At 42.0% G+C, this 13,974-nt stretch overlaps 1 protein-coding gene across 13 annotated transcripts in view; it reads left to right on the top strand.

The window, feature by feature from the left end:
* The first annotated feature begins 1,128 nt into the window (after positions 1 to 1,128).
* Positions 1,129 to 13,974, top strand: part of ACAP2 (ArfGAP with coiled-coil, ankyrin repeat and PH domains 2) — a 156,146-nt gene continuing 143,300 nt past the window's right edge. For all 13 annotated transcript variants that reach the window (XM_021070084.2, XM_021070080.2, XM_084990742.1 and 10 more), the window contains exon 1: positions 1,129 to 1,386. In XM_021070084.2, the coding sequence (XP_020925743.1) occupies positions 1,334 to 1,386 (53 nt within the window). In that variant the 5' untranslated portion in view covers positions 1,129 to 1,333. The remainder of the gene's footprint in view (positions 1,387 to 13,974) is intronic.

Here is a 13,974-nt window from a genome sequence, read left to right as displayed (position 1 = left end):
ACAACTCTATGAGATTCGTGGTATTACCTTCATTTTGCAGTGGAAAAGCTAGCAGACAAATCCAGGAAGTCTACCTCCAGAGCCACTATGCTGTTTGAGCACCCTCCCTGTGTATATTTATGGATATGCTTTTTAGGTTGGGTTTAAAAGTATATACTTAAAGAAAATATCTCCATGGTACTTCTTAAAATTGATGACATCTAAGAATCAGAAGTATGAGGTTGTGGGATTATTGTTAGGATCAGATGATGAATATCTGATTTTTCTAGCAGTGGCTCGTAGAAAAATCGTGGATCAGAGGGCAGGTGCTGCAGGTTGGAGTAAGTGAGTCTGCAATTCTCACAACCCTATCATCTTGGAACTGGCAAAGGCTACTGAGAAAGGCGTCAGTAAGGAGGAATGTCTTCTGTGGTTTTGAAAGTGGTTCCTCCACACGAAACGCCCTACCTTTCATACCTGTCTAAATCCTTCTGATCTTTTCATGACTACTCCAAATAACCAGAACCTTCAAAAGTAGTCTCTGATTATATGAAAATATATACATGGGTGATACTTCCAAATTATTAAGTGATGAAGCCAGTAAGTGAGAGATGTATTTTACCGAGGGAGTTACCCTCGCGCCTCTCCTGGCCTCAGTTTCTCTAAAGTGACAGGAAGTAGTGGCCCAGCCAACCTCTTCCTTTTATAATTTATACTCTTAACCTTTTCAGATTTCTGCCAAAGCTGCCTTAAAAAGCGACTCTCCTTCCTCAGACCTGCAGGAGGCGGCCCCTCCGCGTCAGCAGCTCAGCAGGGCGGGGCTGGAAAAGCTGGAGAAGAGGCGGGGGCTCCGGGGGAAGCTCGGCGCGCAGCCACGTGACTTCCTTCCCTAGGAGCCTCAGCCGCCGGCCTCCCAGCAACCGGTGCGTCCCGCCTAACGACGCCTGGCCCTCCGGGACGTAAGTGGCCAGAAGGCTCCCACGGTCGCGCTGCTCATTGGCTCGCGTTGCCGTCGCTCAGGCGCGTTGCCCGAGCGCCCGCAGGCGGTGCTACCGGAAGCCCCGCCTACTGGCCGCCTGTTCGTGGCTGGCTGGCGGAGGCTGTCACTCCCAGGCGGTTTCCCTGAAGACCGGGCTCTGCTGGGGGCGGGAGGAAGAGGGGCCGGACTGGGGCCTGAAGAGCCTTCGCTGAAGCCGCCGTTTTCGCGGCTGCTATGATCAGCGGACTAGGCGCCCTCCGCAGTTCCGCGCAGCGCTAGTCGCGGCCGTGCGCTCGCCGTCGCCGTCTGGGTCCCCAGTGCGGCCGCTCCGGCGGCTCCCTCGGCTCTTCCAAGGCTAGGCGAGGCGGAGGCAGGATGAAGATGACTGTGGATTTCGAGGAGTGTCTGAAGGACTCTCCCCGCTTCAGGTAACCAGCGCGGCCGCCCAGCTCTGGGCCGACGTCACCCGGAGCTGCCTTCCCCAGCGGTGGGGGCGTGAAAGCCGACCCGCGAAACGCTCAGTGGGGCCATTCAGTCCGCGCCCTCCGACGGGGCGGCCGGCCGTTGCGGCCGCTCCCGATCCTGGTTTGTGTGTGTGTGTGTGTGGGGGGGGCGGTGTGCGGCGGCGGCACTACAGCCCCGACAGTCCCTTAGCAAGGGGCGAGGCTGGTCCAGGAGGGGGACGTCTCCTCTTTATCCCCCTTCCTCGCCCTCTGGCCGGGGCGGAGCACCGGAGAGGCCGAGAGCACCGCCTCGGAGGAACTGGGGTGCAACCGCGTCCCCGAAGACTCGTGCCCTTTGCTGGTGCGCGCTCTCGTCCCCTTCCTCTTGCCTCTCATCCTTTCCCCTTCCTTCCGCTCCTTTTTCGTTTCCACCCCACCCCAACCCCTCTTTGAGGGAGCTTGCTGGGCACCCTCCTGCAGTTCACTTAGTTCCTCTTTGCGCTTTTCCGCTCCCCTTACCCCGGGGAGTAGGGAGTGGGGGTCAGTTGGGGACCTCGACTTCTGCTGCTGGCGTGTCCCCTGCCTGGGGGACCCTTAGGAAGGCGCTGGCGGTTGATTTGCACGGGAGTCCAAGGGTGGGAGTGCTTTGACCAACGGCATTCTATCGACCGCGGTCCGAGACTATAGGCTTTTTTTTTTCCCACTTAAGCTCTTTGAAGGTGGCACCGCTGCCGAGAGGTGCTGGGCTCTGAAGGGTGAAGACTAGGAGAAAGAGTGCATATCTGTTTTGAAAACGGAAGTAGGAGGACCCTGAAGATTGTATTTCTGTTCCTCTTCCAGCAGCGTCGGCCCGAGAGGGCCGGGATCACACTCGGATGCTCCCTGTGCATCTGTCACAGAAACTGACGTGGTGGCACTCTGATTCACTTGGGCTGGCCTCCCTCCCTTGAGAGGCGGCGGTCCTGAGTGAGAGTGTCTACAGCACGGGCTCTTTCGGTTTCGTGCATCGTAGGAAACTCAAGAATTGTTTTGGAGAATGGAGTTTTACTAGGTTGTCTTTTACAGCGCTTTCGTAGGATTGTCCTTAGGCCTTAAAAATAAGGCCTTCAAACTTCCGTTAGATTGTGACATGTCTTGAAAGCGTCCCTTGAACATTGATGTGTGTGTGTGTGCCCGCTGATCTCTGGGCCAAGCCTCGGTAGTAAATTCCTGCATCCTCTCCCTGGGAACTAGCTGTTCTCATCGTTATCGCTGTTAATTTGATTTGCCATTTTCTTTTCTGTGAAAAGGAAACTATTGTGAAGCTAAGGAACTCGTATGTCTAAGAGAATGGCCTTTGTTTTTCGTTTTTTAATGTTAATATTATTTGAGATTAGGGCTATTGCTTGTAAAAAGATGCACCTGGTTTGATTGCTGTTGTTGGCATTGTAAAAACTTGTATGTTGGACGTGATTTGACTGGACTCAGAGGAGTTACAAATGGATTGTTTAGGACAGCTTTGCAGTTTAGATTCCAGGACTGTGTGGCCAAGGAAGTAATTTTTGAAGTGTACCTTAGGAAGTTTTGCTTTTTTTGGTGAAATTTTTATTAATATGACCCATCTATTACTGGGTAATGATATAATCGCAGCATATTTTTGTTTGGAGAGTGTGGCTTTGTACTCTGTTTCACATGTTAAATTTCATGAAAAGAAAAAAGTTGAGAGAAGTGATTTGGAAATGCTTCTAACCACTGGTGTTGGTCACAAATCACGTGCTATCCTTGTTTTTGAAATAAAGGAATCATTGAATATAAAATAAGAGGAAAAGATACTGATTAAGTTGTATGGAATATTATAGTGAATGTTACACTTGAGTATAATATCTCTTTTCTGTTAATTAAGATGTTAGGGATTTTTTCAAGAGTTGTTTCCAGTATTCCGTTTACCTTTGGCTGCAAATTGGGAAGAGAAACCAAGATTCAGGAGACTCCAGTATCTTGTGTACATTTGTGGGACTAGATTAGTTTTGCATCAGCGGCAAGAATGCCAAGAAATAAAAATCTTCATTATTCATGTTCTTAATTTTTAAAATTTCCCTATAACCTCATTACAGGGTATAGGTTTCTATTGCATTTGAGAATAATATTTCAGAAGTCTTTTTATTCACATGCCTTATGTGTAAGAGAAACTTTTATGAGCATTGTGCATGTTTGTGAGTGATACATTGAAATGTTTGTATCAAAAGAGAAGATTTGTGAGGGCTGGGCTTTTTTATTCCTTGTAGTGTCCTGATCTATTTGCTGTTTTTAAAACTAATTCCTATTTTTATTCTCCTTCACAAATGAATCTTGTGGCATTTAAGTCTGGCATGTGGACATAACTGCTTTGAGTATTGTGGAATTAATGTAAATGGCAGTTCTTGCTGAAGAAAAATTTTGCCAGTTTAAGCTTTAAACATTAATTTTCCTGTTGTATTGTTAAGGAAAAGAAGAGGAGGTCTGGTTGAAATAGGGAGAAAAGGATGTTGCAGTTGCAACATTGTCTCTAGTAATTTGAATCAAGTCAGTGGTTACTTTTACATTCCTGTGAACATTTCGTTTTGTTTTTAGATTGGAAAGCACATATCATTGTGTAATTTGGGGCTCTCAGTTTTTTAAAAACCAGTCTAAAGGTCAAAATCTTGTTCATTTAAAATCTACAGGAAAGTAAATGTGTCCAAGAGTACTTTTTTTTAAGTAAGGAATTTTCCATTTTGACCAACATTTGTTTGGGCCCTAAATTGTGTGTGTAGTTGCTCTTTAACATTTTATAAAATTTAATAAAAATTGTGCTTTTCCTATATATAAACATTTGGTTCACTCAGGAAGAGAATATTTTGTTTGAAACAAAAAGTTGAATAAATTAGTGCTTTTTGAATTGTGAAAGATTTTTGCTCTAATTCAATCAGATAAAAATATTGAGTCTTTATCTGATGCATTTATTTTTTTTAATCCTTAAACAATGTTTATCTTGCATCATTCTGAAGGTTTTTTTTGTTTGTAGATTGTATTTTAGCTGTGGTCCTTGTTCAGTAACTTAGGATAAACATCTTAAAAGATGTTTTAGTGTGAAAGGTTTTAATGGGTGAGAGACATTGTAATAAAAAATATATATTTTAAAATATATACTTTAAAAATATATACTTATATTCAGGAACACACCATATAGATATAATGTTTTGCTATTAAGCTGGTGCCAATCCTGGCTGGTTTTCCACTTTACCTTCCTGCCATCTTTAGAACATGTATATACTCTTAATAACTAGTGCTGTATATAGGAAAAATATAGTGGGCAAGAGATGAAGCAAAATGTGTTTTTATCTCAGAAGTGGTACAATGGAATTATAAAATAGTCTTTGGAGTTCCTGTCGTGGTGCAGTGGAAGTGAATCCAAGTAGGAACCGTGAGGTTGCGGGTTCGATCCCTGGCCTTGCTCAGTGGGTTAAGGATCCTGTATTGCCATGAGCTGTGGTATAGGTCGAAAATGCTGCTCGGATCTTGTGTTGCTGTGGTGTAGGCCAGCAGCTGCACCTCTGATTTGATCCCTAGCCTATGAACCTCCATATGCCTCGGGTACGGCCCTAAAAAGACAAAGATCAAAAAAAAAAAAAAAGTCTTTTCTTGAACCAAAATATAGGAACCCAGCTATTTCTTATTGCAGCTTTTAATTAATCATTTAATGTAGTATCAACTTAAGTTGAAACAGGAAGAACAAATCTTTATAACATGCCAGACCTCATACCAGATGCTTTTATAGCTTCAGGTTATCTCATTTAACTTTAAAATATATTATGAGGAGTTCCCAATGTGGCGCAATGATGGTGGTATCTCTGGAGCACTGGGATACAGGTTTGATCCCCTGTCCAGCTCAGTGGGCTAAGGATCTGGGATTGCCACAGCTGTGGCATAGGTCGCAACTGCATCTCAGATCTGATCCCTGGCCCAGGATCTCCACATGCCCCAGTGCAGCCAAAAAAGAAAAACAATATATATATGTAGGAATTATTATCTTCATTTAAAAATTGTTAAAAAAAATCCTTAACCTACTCTGCTACCAGGGAACTCCTAAATCAACTTGCTTGACGGTGGAGTTTGAAGTGGTGGACTTGGAAGTGAATTCACTCTTGTACTCCTTCTCTCAAGCCATAGGCTTTAATTGCATTAATTTAATGTTGCATCAAGTTTATGTATGGTGTCTTTTATCATACAGAAATTTAAAAACTGACTTTTGTGTATTGCCTAGAAAAATCTTCCCATTGTCATTATTATAGGTTATGCTTCTACTATTTTATAGCAATTTTTTTTTTTTTTGTCTTTTTTTGTTGTTGTTGTTTTTATTGTTGCTATTTCTTGGGCCGCTCCCGCGGCATATGGAGGTTCCCAGGCTAGGGGTCGAATCGGAGCTGTAGCCACCAGCCTACGCCAGAGCCACAGCAACGCGGGATCCGAGCCGCGTCTGCAACCTACACCACAGCTCACGGCAACGCCGGATCGCCAACCCACCGAGCAAGGGCAGGGACCGAACCCACAACCTCATGGTTCCTAGTCGGATTCGTTAACCACTGCGCCACGACGGGAACTCCTATTTTATAGCAATTTTTAGTTTCATGTAATGCAGCTAGGTTTAGTTTTGACTGTGGGAGGTAATCTTATTTTATTTTCTTCCAAATAGAAGCCCTTGTTTTAATACTTTTTATTGAATAATCCATTCTTTCCCCATTGATTTAAAATTATACACATACATGCATCTATCTTTATCTATCTATCTATCTATCCATCCATCCATCCATATGAACATGGGTCTTTTTCGGGATTCTCTTCTTTTTTTACCAATGTATTTGTCTGTTCTACAAATACTGTTAATATATTAGTTGTAAAACTTTATGGAGTTTCTGTCACGGTGCAGCGGAAATGAATTCAACTAGGAACCATGAGGTGGGGGTTTGTTCCCTGGCCTTGCTCAGAGGGTTAAGGATCTGGCATTGCCATGAGCTGTGGTGTAGGTTGCAGACCGAGGCTCGGATCTGCTGTTGCTGTGGCCGTGGTGTAGGCTGGCAGCTGTAGCTCTGATTAGACCCCTAGCGTGGGAACCTCCATATATCGAGGCTGTGGTCCTAAGAAGCAAAAAAAAAAAAAAAAAAGAAGAAAACTTTATAATTTGTTATGATATCTGATGGGGTAAGTTTTCCTTTTTTTTGAAAACTTAATGGCTGTTCTTAAATATTTTGTCTTTACAGTAGCTTCTTCAATATCTACAATATGTCTTTCTATGTATTTTGGCCTTATTTATTTATAACTTTTTATTTAAGATTTCAATGACAAACCAACTGTATGTTGTTTATAAAAGATATTAGATTCAAGGACCCAAATCAATTGAAAGTAAAAGGATAGAAAAAGATGAACAGTGCAAGCAGTACCTAAAAAAAGCGTTGGAATGGCTGTACTAATATCTGATAAAATAGATTTTAAGACAAAAATTACTAAATATAAAGGACATTTTATAAAGATAAAAGGGTCATTCCATCAGGAAGACCTAGACTTATAAACATGCACTTAGCAGAGCTTTAAAATACATGAAGCAATTGACAGAATTGAAGGGAGAACTAGAAAATCCAATAGTAATAGAGACAAATGCTTTTAGTAATGGATTAGAACAACTAGGCAGATGGTCAACAAGAAATAGAAGATGTGAACAATACTATAAACAATAAGACTCAATACATATTTACAGAAAACTTCACCACAGCAATAGCAGAATTCATATTCCAGTATACATAAAAATATTTTCTAGCACAGACTGTACATTAAGGCATTAAATAAGCGCCAATAAATTTAAAAGTATTGAAATAATACAAAATTTGTTCTTTGGCCACAGTGGAATGAAATTAGAAGTTAATAACAGAGGAAAATCTGAAAAATTCGCAATACATAGAAATGAAGCAAAACATTCCTAAATAACCAGTGGGTCAAAGAAGAAATCACAAGGGAGTAAGGAAATACTTTCAGACAAATGAGAACAAAAATACAGCATAGTGAACTTCCAGAATGCAGCTAAAGCAGTGCTTAGAGGGAAATTTATATCTGTAAACACCTGTATTAAAAAAATATCATGAGTTCCCATCATGGCTCATTGGTTTAAGTGGCCTATTATATACATGAGGATTCGGGTTTGATCCCTGGCCTTGCTCAGTGGGTTAACGATCAGGCATTGCCGTAGACAATGGCTATAGTCACAGATGAGGCTCGGATCTGGTGTTGCTATGGCTGTGGCATTGCCCAGAAGCTGCAGCTCTGATTTCAACTTCTAGCCTGGGAACTTCCATGTGCCACAGGTGTGGCCCTAAAAAGAAAAGACAAAGCAAAACTCAAATCAGTGATATAACCTTACATCTTGAGAAACTATAAGAAGAGCAAACTAATCTCAAAGCAGGAAAGGGAGGAAATAAAAAAGACTAGAGCAGAAGTAAATGAAAATGGAGAATAGAACAACAATAGAGGAAAATCAATGAAACCCAAAATTGGTTGTTCATAAGGATCAACAAAAGTGACGGCCTTTATTTAGAACAGGAAAATACAAGAAGACTCAAATTTCTAGACTCTGGACTGAAGTAGAGGACATCACTGCTATCTTACAAAAATAAGAGAAATTATAAGAGAAAACTGTGTATAATTCTCAGATAATACATTAGTTAAGCTAGATGAAATCGACATATTCTTAGAAAGATACAACTACTAAAAATGACTTAAGAAGAAATAGAAAATCTGAAAAGACATGAAAAAATAGATTGAATTAGTAATCAAAAAACTTCCCCAAGAGAGAAGTCCAGGCCAAAATGGCTTCACTGATGAATTCTATCAAATGTTTAAAGATGAATTAACAATCCTTCTAAGAAATAGAAGAGGAAGTGTCGCTTTCCAACTCTTAACTCTGAGGCCAGTATTACTCTGCTATCAAAATGAGACAAAGATATCACTAGAAAACTATAGGCCAGTATTGTTACGAATACAGCTACAGAAATCCTCAACAAAATAATTAAGCAAATATAGCAACATATAGGAAGTATTGTATACCATGACCAAGTGGGAGTGCAAAAATCAATCAGTGTAATGAACCATATTAATAGAACAAAGAATAAAAAACACAGTCTTGTTAATGGATGCAGAGAATGCATTTGACAAAAATGCAACCCACTTTGATGATGAAAATACTCAATAAACTAGGAATAAAGAATTTCCTCAACCTGTTAAAGGACATCTATAAAACATTCTCAGTTAGTATCATACTTACTTTTGAAAGACCAAAAATTTTTCTTTAAGATTAGGAGAAAAAAGTCTTTTTCTGTTTCTGTTCAACAGTGTAGTGGAGGTTGTAGCCAGTGCAGTTAAGCAAGAAAGAAAAGTAAAGGCATCCATATAAGAAAAGAAGTAGTAAATCCGTCTTTACTTTTAGATTATATACAGTTGCTTCTTGGTATCCATGGGAATTGGTTCCAGTGCAATATCAGTTTGATATCCCTGCAGATATCAAAATCTGTGGATGCTCAAGTTCTTTATATAGAGTAGTGTAGTATATATGATCAGCCCTCTGTACCTGTGTGTTCTGCATCCAAGGACATGGAGGAATGACTATCTTGTATGTAGAAAATCTTAAGGAATGCACAAAAATCAATTAGATCTAATAAGCTCAACAGAGCCACAGGGTGCAAAACCATTGTCAGGACACCACAGTTTATTTATCCATTCACCTACCAAAGGACATCTTGATTGCTTCTAGGTTTTGGCAGGTATGAATGAAGCAGCTATATATATCTGTGTGCAGGTTTTTTTTTTTTTTTTTTTCTTTTCTTTCTTTTTCTTTTTCTTTTTAGGGTCATGCCTGCAGTATATGGAAGTTCCCAGGCTAGGGGTCGAATTGGAGCTACAGCTGTGGGCCACAGCCACAGCAATGCCAGATCTGAGTTTCGTCTGTGACCGCCACCACAGCTCCTGGCAGCACAGCACACTGAACTGCTACGCCACAGCCCAGGGATTGAATGAACCTGCATCCTCATGGATACTAGTCAGGCTTGTTGCCGCTGCCACAGTGGGAACTACGGGTGGAGGTTTTTGTGTGGACATAAGTTTTCCACTCATTTGGGTAAGTACCAAGGAGCACAATTGCTTGGTTGTATGGTGAATGTTATAAGAGTATGTTTAGTTTTGTAAGAAATGCCCAAACTATCTTCCAAACTGGCTGTGCCAGTTGCATTCTCAAGAGGAATGAATGAGAATTCCTGTTGCTCTACTTTCTTACCAGAGTTTGATCAGTATTGTGGAGTTTTGCCATTCTTTTTTTTTTTTTTGTCTTTTTTTGCCATTTCTTGGGCCACTCCCGAGGCATATGGAGGTTCTTCTCAGGGTAGGTAGGGGTTGAATCAGAGATGCAGCCGCTGGCCTATGCCAGAGCCAAGGCAACTTGGGATCTGAGCCACGTCTGCAACCTACACCACAGCTCACGGCAACGCTGGATCCTTAATCCACTGAGCAAGGCAAGGGATCGAACCTGCAACCTCATGGTTCCTAGTCAGATTCATTAACCACTGAGCCACGAAGGGAACTCCGAGTTTGGCCATTCTATTAGGTATGTAGTGGTTATCTCACTGTTTTAATTTGCATTTCTCTGATCATCTATGATATGGAGCATCTTTTTATATGCTTATTTGCCATCTGTATATCTTCTTTGGCAAGGTATCTTGTAAGATCTTTGGTCCATTTTTTATTTGGGTTGTTTGTTTTCTTGCTGAGTTTTAAGAGTTCTTTGTATATTTTGGATAACAGTACTTTATTACATATATATTTTAGGAGTTTTTTCTCTCAGTCTGTGGTTTGTCTTTATTTTCTTGATTCCAGTATTTTTGATATGGGAATTGTGTCCTTCCTATATATATTTGTTGTTGTTGTTGTTGTTGTTGCTATTTCTTGGGCCGCTCCCGCGGCATATGGAGGTTCCCAGGCTAGGGGTCGAATCGGAGCTGTAGCCACCGGCCTGCTACGCCAGAGCCACAGCAACTGAGCAAGGGCAGGGACCGAACCCGCAACCTCATGGTTCCTAGTCGGATTCTTCAACCACTGCGCCACGACGGGAACTCCTGTCCTTCCTATATTGAGTTTACTTTCTTTTTTTTTTTTTTTTTTGTCTTTTTAGAGCTGCACACGCGGCATATGGAAGCTCCCACGCTAGAGGTCCAATCAGAGCTGTAGCCACTGGCCTACACCGCAGCCGTAGCCATGGGGTATCCAAGCCACGTCAGTGACCTGCACCGTAGCTCATGGCAACGCTGGATCCTTAACCCACTGAGCGAGGCCAGGCATGGAACCAGAGTCCTCATGGATACTAGTCAGGTTCGTTAACTGCTGAGCCACAATGGGAACTCCTTGAGTTTATTGATTTGTATTATTATGTATATATTTAGCTTTTTAGGACCACACTCTTGGCATATGGAAGTTCCCAGGCTAGGGCTCAAATTGGAGCTGTATCTGCTGGCCTACACCATAGCCACAGCAATGTGGGATCCAGGCCGTATCTGTGACCTATACTGCAGCTCGCAGCAATGCCAGATCCTTAACCCACTGAGTGAGGCCTTCGTCCTCACGGATAATAGAATTGTTGCCGCTGAGCCACGACAGGAACCCCCCTTGATTTTCATATCGTTGTTTTTTTTCTATTTACTTATTTTGGCAGAGTGCAATTTGCACTATCCTCCCTCAGAAAGATGCATTTTTTATTCTTTTAGATCTTACCTGTCTGAAAATATAGGATTTTAGAATGAAACCATTTTATCTCAGATTTGCAGGCATTGCTTTTTAATTTCTGGTTTTGTGTTGCTGTTGACATATGGTGTTATTTTTATGTCTTGATTCATTCTTTGTCCCTGAGGTATTTTTAGTTTTTTCTTTAATATTGGTATTTTGAAATTTCATAACAATGCGCCTTTGGGTAGGTCTTTTAAATTAATTGTTGTGGACACTTTTTTTTTTTTTTTTGTCTTTTTAGGGCTGCGCCTGCAGCATATGGACGTTCCCAGGCTAGGGGACAAATCAGAGCTGTAGCTGCTGGCCTACACCACAGCCACAGCAACTTGGGATCCGAGCTGGGTCTGCAATCTACACCAGAGTTTATGGCAATGCTGGATCCTCAACCCACTGAGTAAGGCCAGGGATTGAACCTGCATCCTCATGGATACTAGTCAGATTCGTTTCCGCTGAGCCATGATGGGAACTTTGACACTTTTAATCTAAAAACTCACATCTTTTAGTTCTGAGAAATCGTATTATTTCTTTAATAAATTTTCCCCTTTTTTTAATGTTATTTTTATATTTATATTTTGAATGAATCCTCTAATTTTCTTTTTTCTCTCCTTTTCTATTTCTTTGCTTTTTTGGCCTCCTCTCTGGATGATATATCCTACTTATTTTCCAATCCTAGTTCTCAAGAATTCTTTCTTACTTTCTGAATATCCCTCCCCCCCACTTTTTTCAGATGGCCATACCTGCGGCATATGGAAGTTCCCAGACTGGGGGTTGAAGAGGGGCTGCAGCTGCTGGCCTACACCACAACCACAGCAATATAGGATCTGAGCCATGTCTGCAACCTACACCATAGCTTGTGGCAAGATGGCATCCTTGACCCACTGACTGACGCCAGGGCTCAAACCTACATCCTTCAGGACACTATGTCAGGTTTTTAACCTGCTGAGCAACAGCAGGGACTCCTGAATATTCCTTTTAATGTCAACTCATTCTTTAAGAGCTTTCCTTTTCCTTATACATCTGAAAAAATTAGTCATATTAAAAATTTTTATCTCTGAATTATTTCTCTTTCCTCCAAGGTTTTTGTTTGCCTTTTTTTTTTTTTTTTGGTTGGTGTTTGCTTTGATCTCTGATTTTCTTTTAGGAAGTTTTCCTCAAGTGTTTTCTATTGATCCTTAACTCTCTTCTTTTTTTCCCACTCTTTAGGGCTGCACTCGCGGCACATGGAGGTTCCCATGCTAGGGGTCAAATCTTAGCTACAGCTGCCAACCTACACCACAACCACAGATGCAGGGTCCAAGCCACGTCTGCGACACAGCTTAGGGCAATGCCAGATCCTTAACCTGCTGACCGAGGCCAGGGATTGAACCTGCAGCCTCATGGTTCCTGGTTGGATTCGTTTCCACTGCACCACAATGGGAATTCCTTTAACTCTGTTCATATTAAAGAATGAGGCACATAAAAAGTCACTGAGGAGTTCCTGCTGTGGCACAGCAGAAACAAAATGCAGCAGTCTCTGAAGCACCTTGGGTTGCTGCAGTGTCTTGGGTTCAGTCCCTGGCTGGGTACAGTGGGTTAAGGATCCAGTGTTGCCACAGCTGTGGCTTGGATTCAGTCTCTGGCCTGGGAACTTCCATATGCTATGGGGCAGCCAAAAAAAAAAAAAGGTTATTCAAAGTGTGGTATATTTCATTATGGCTTGTTGACTGGTGGGTTTCACTAGAGGATAGTATTTTCATTAGGACCACTCCAAAATGTCAGTGTCTTTAGGTCTTATTTTCCTGATATGTCCTTAAAGAGCCATCTTCTGCCTGCTAGATTGAACCTTAGTATTGGATTTCAGGGAGCTGAGCTAGGGAAGGCCTGGAGAAGGGCTGTGGGGTGAGATTTCCCACTGGAGTTTCTCAGGGGTTTTTTCACTTTGTTTTGTTTTGTTTTTTTTTGTCTTTTTAGGGCCGCACCTGTGGCATATGGAAGTTCCCAGGGTAGGGGTCGAATCAGTGCTGCAGCTGCCGGCCTACACCACAGCCACAGCAGTGTTGGATCCGAGATGAGTCTGTGCTGCAGCCTCTAGCATTGTCAGATCCTTAGCCCCTGAGCAACGCCAGTGATCGAACTTGCATCCTCATGGATACTCATGGATACTAGTTAAGTTTCTTACACTGAGCCACAACAGGAACTGCATTCACCGAGTTTTACGTAGTATTTTTGATTTAATTCTGTTAACCTTTACGGAAATACAGCTCTCGTCTTTTGTCTCTGGGGGAGGGGTGGTCATGTCTGCTTGGTGGAGTGGAGTGAGTATCTGAAGAGTCTAGTTGCTCCTTATGAATATAACATTTCAGCTAATCCTGTTTTTACCCTCTGACCCCTCCTACCTCCATCCCTGTATTTAGAGACATGTGACATCTTCATGTCTCCAACCATTTTGGGATTCTATGTTGTGAATCATCTTGCTTGAAGTTGGCTGAGTTGGATTTTGGCTTTTTCTGGTCCAAGTTACTGTTCTTTTTATTTGCCAGAACTGTGTTGCTACTGTTATTGCCTCTCTTCTTTTCTTTGTGCATTAGCCCCCCCCCATCATTTTAGTTGGATTTTTTGAGAAAATGGAGATAAATGGGTGTATATGGTTTGTGATTACCTGTAGGTTTCTGTGCTTTCAGTAGGCAAAGCGTAATTTTCACTGGGAAACAACACTGTTAGGGTAGTGAGTATGAGTGAACCCAAGAATGTAGGCTCTGAAGGTTGATTACCAGTTTGACTTCT

This window comes from Sus scrofa, chromosome 13, assembly GCF_054392235.1.
Source record: "Sus scrofa isolate SSC_HxYL_T2T_F1_AM1 chromosome 13, Sscrofa_HxYL_maternal_Yorkshire_Landrace_v2.0, whole genome shotgun sequence".
Classification (NCBI taxonomy): Eukaryota; Metazoa; Chordata; class Mammalia; order Artiodactyla; family Suidae; genus Sus; species Sus scrofa.
Note: the sequence above shows the minus strand (reverse complement) of the source record. Positions and strands in the feature narration are given on the sequence as shown.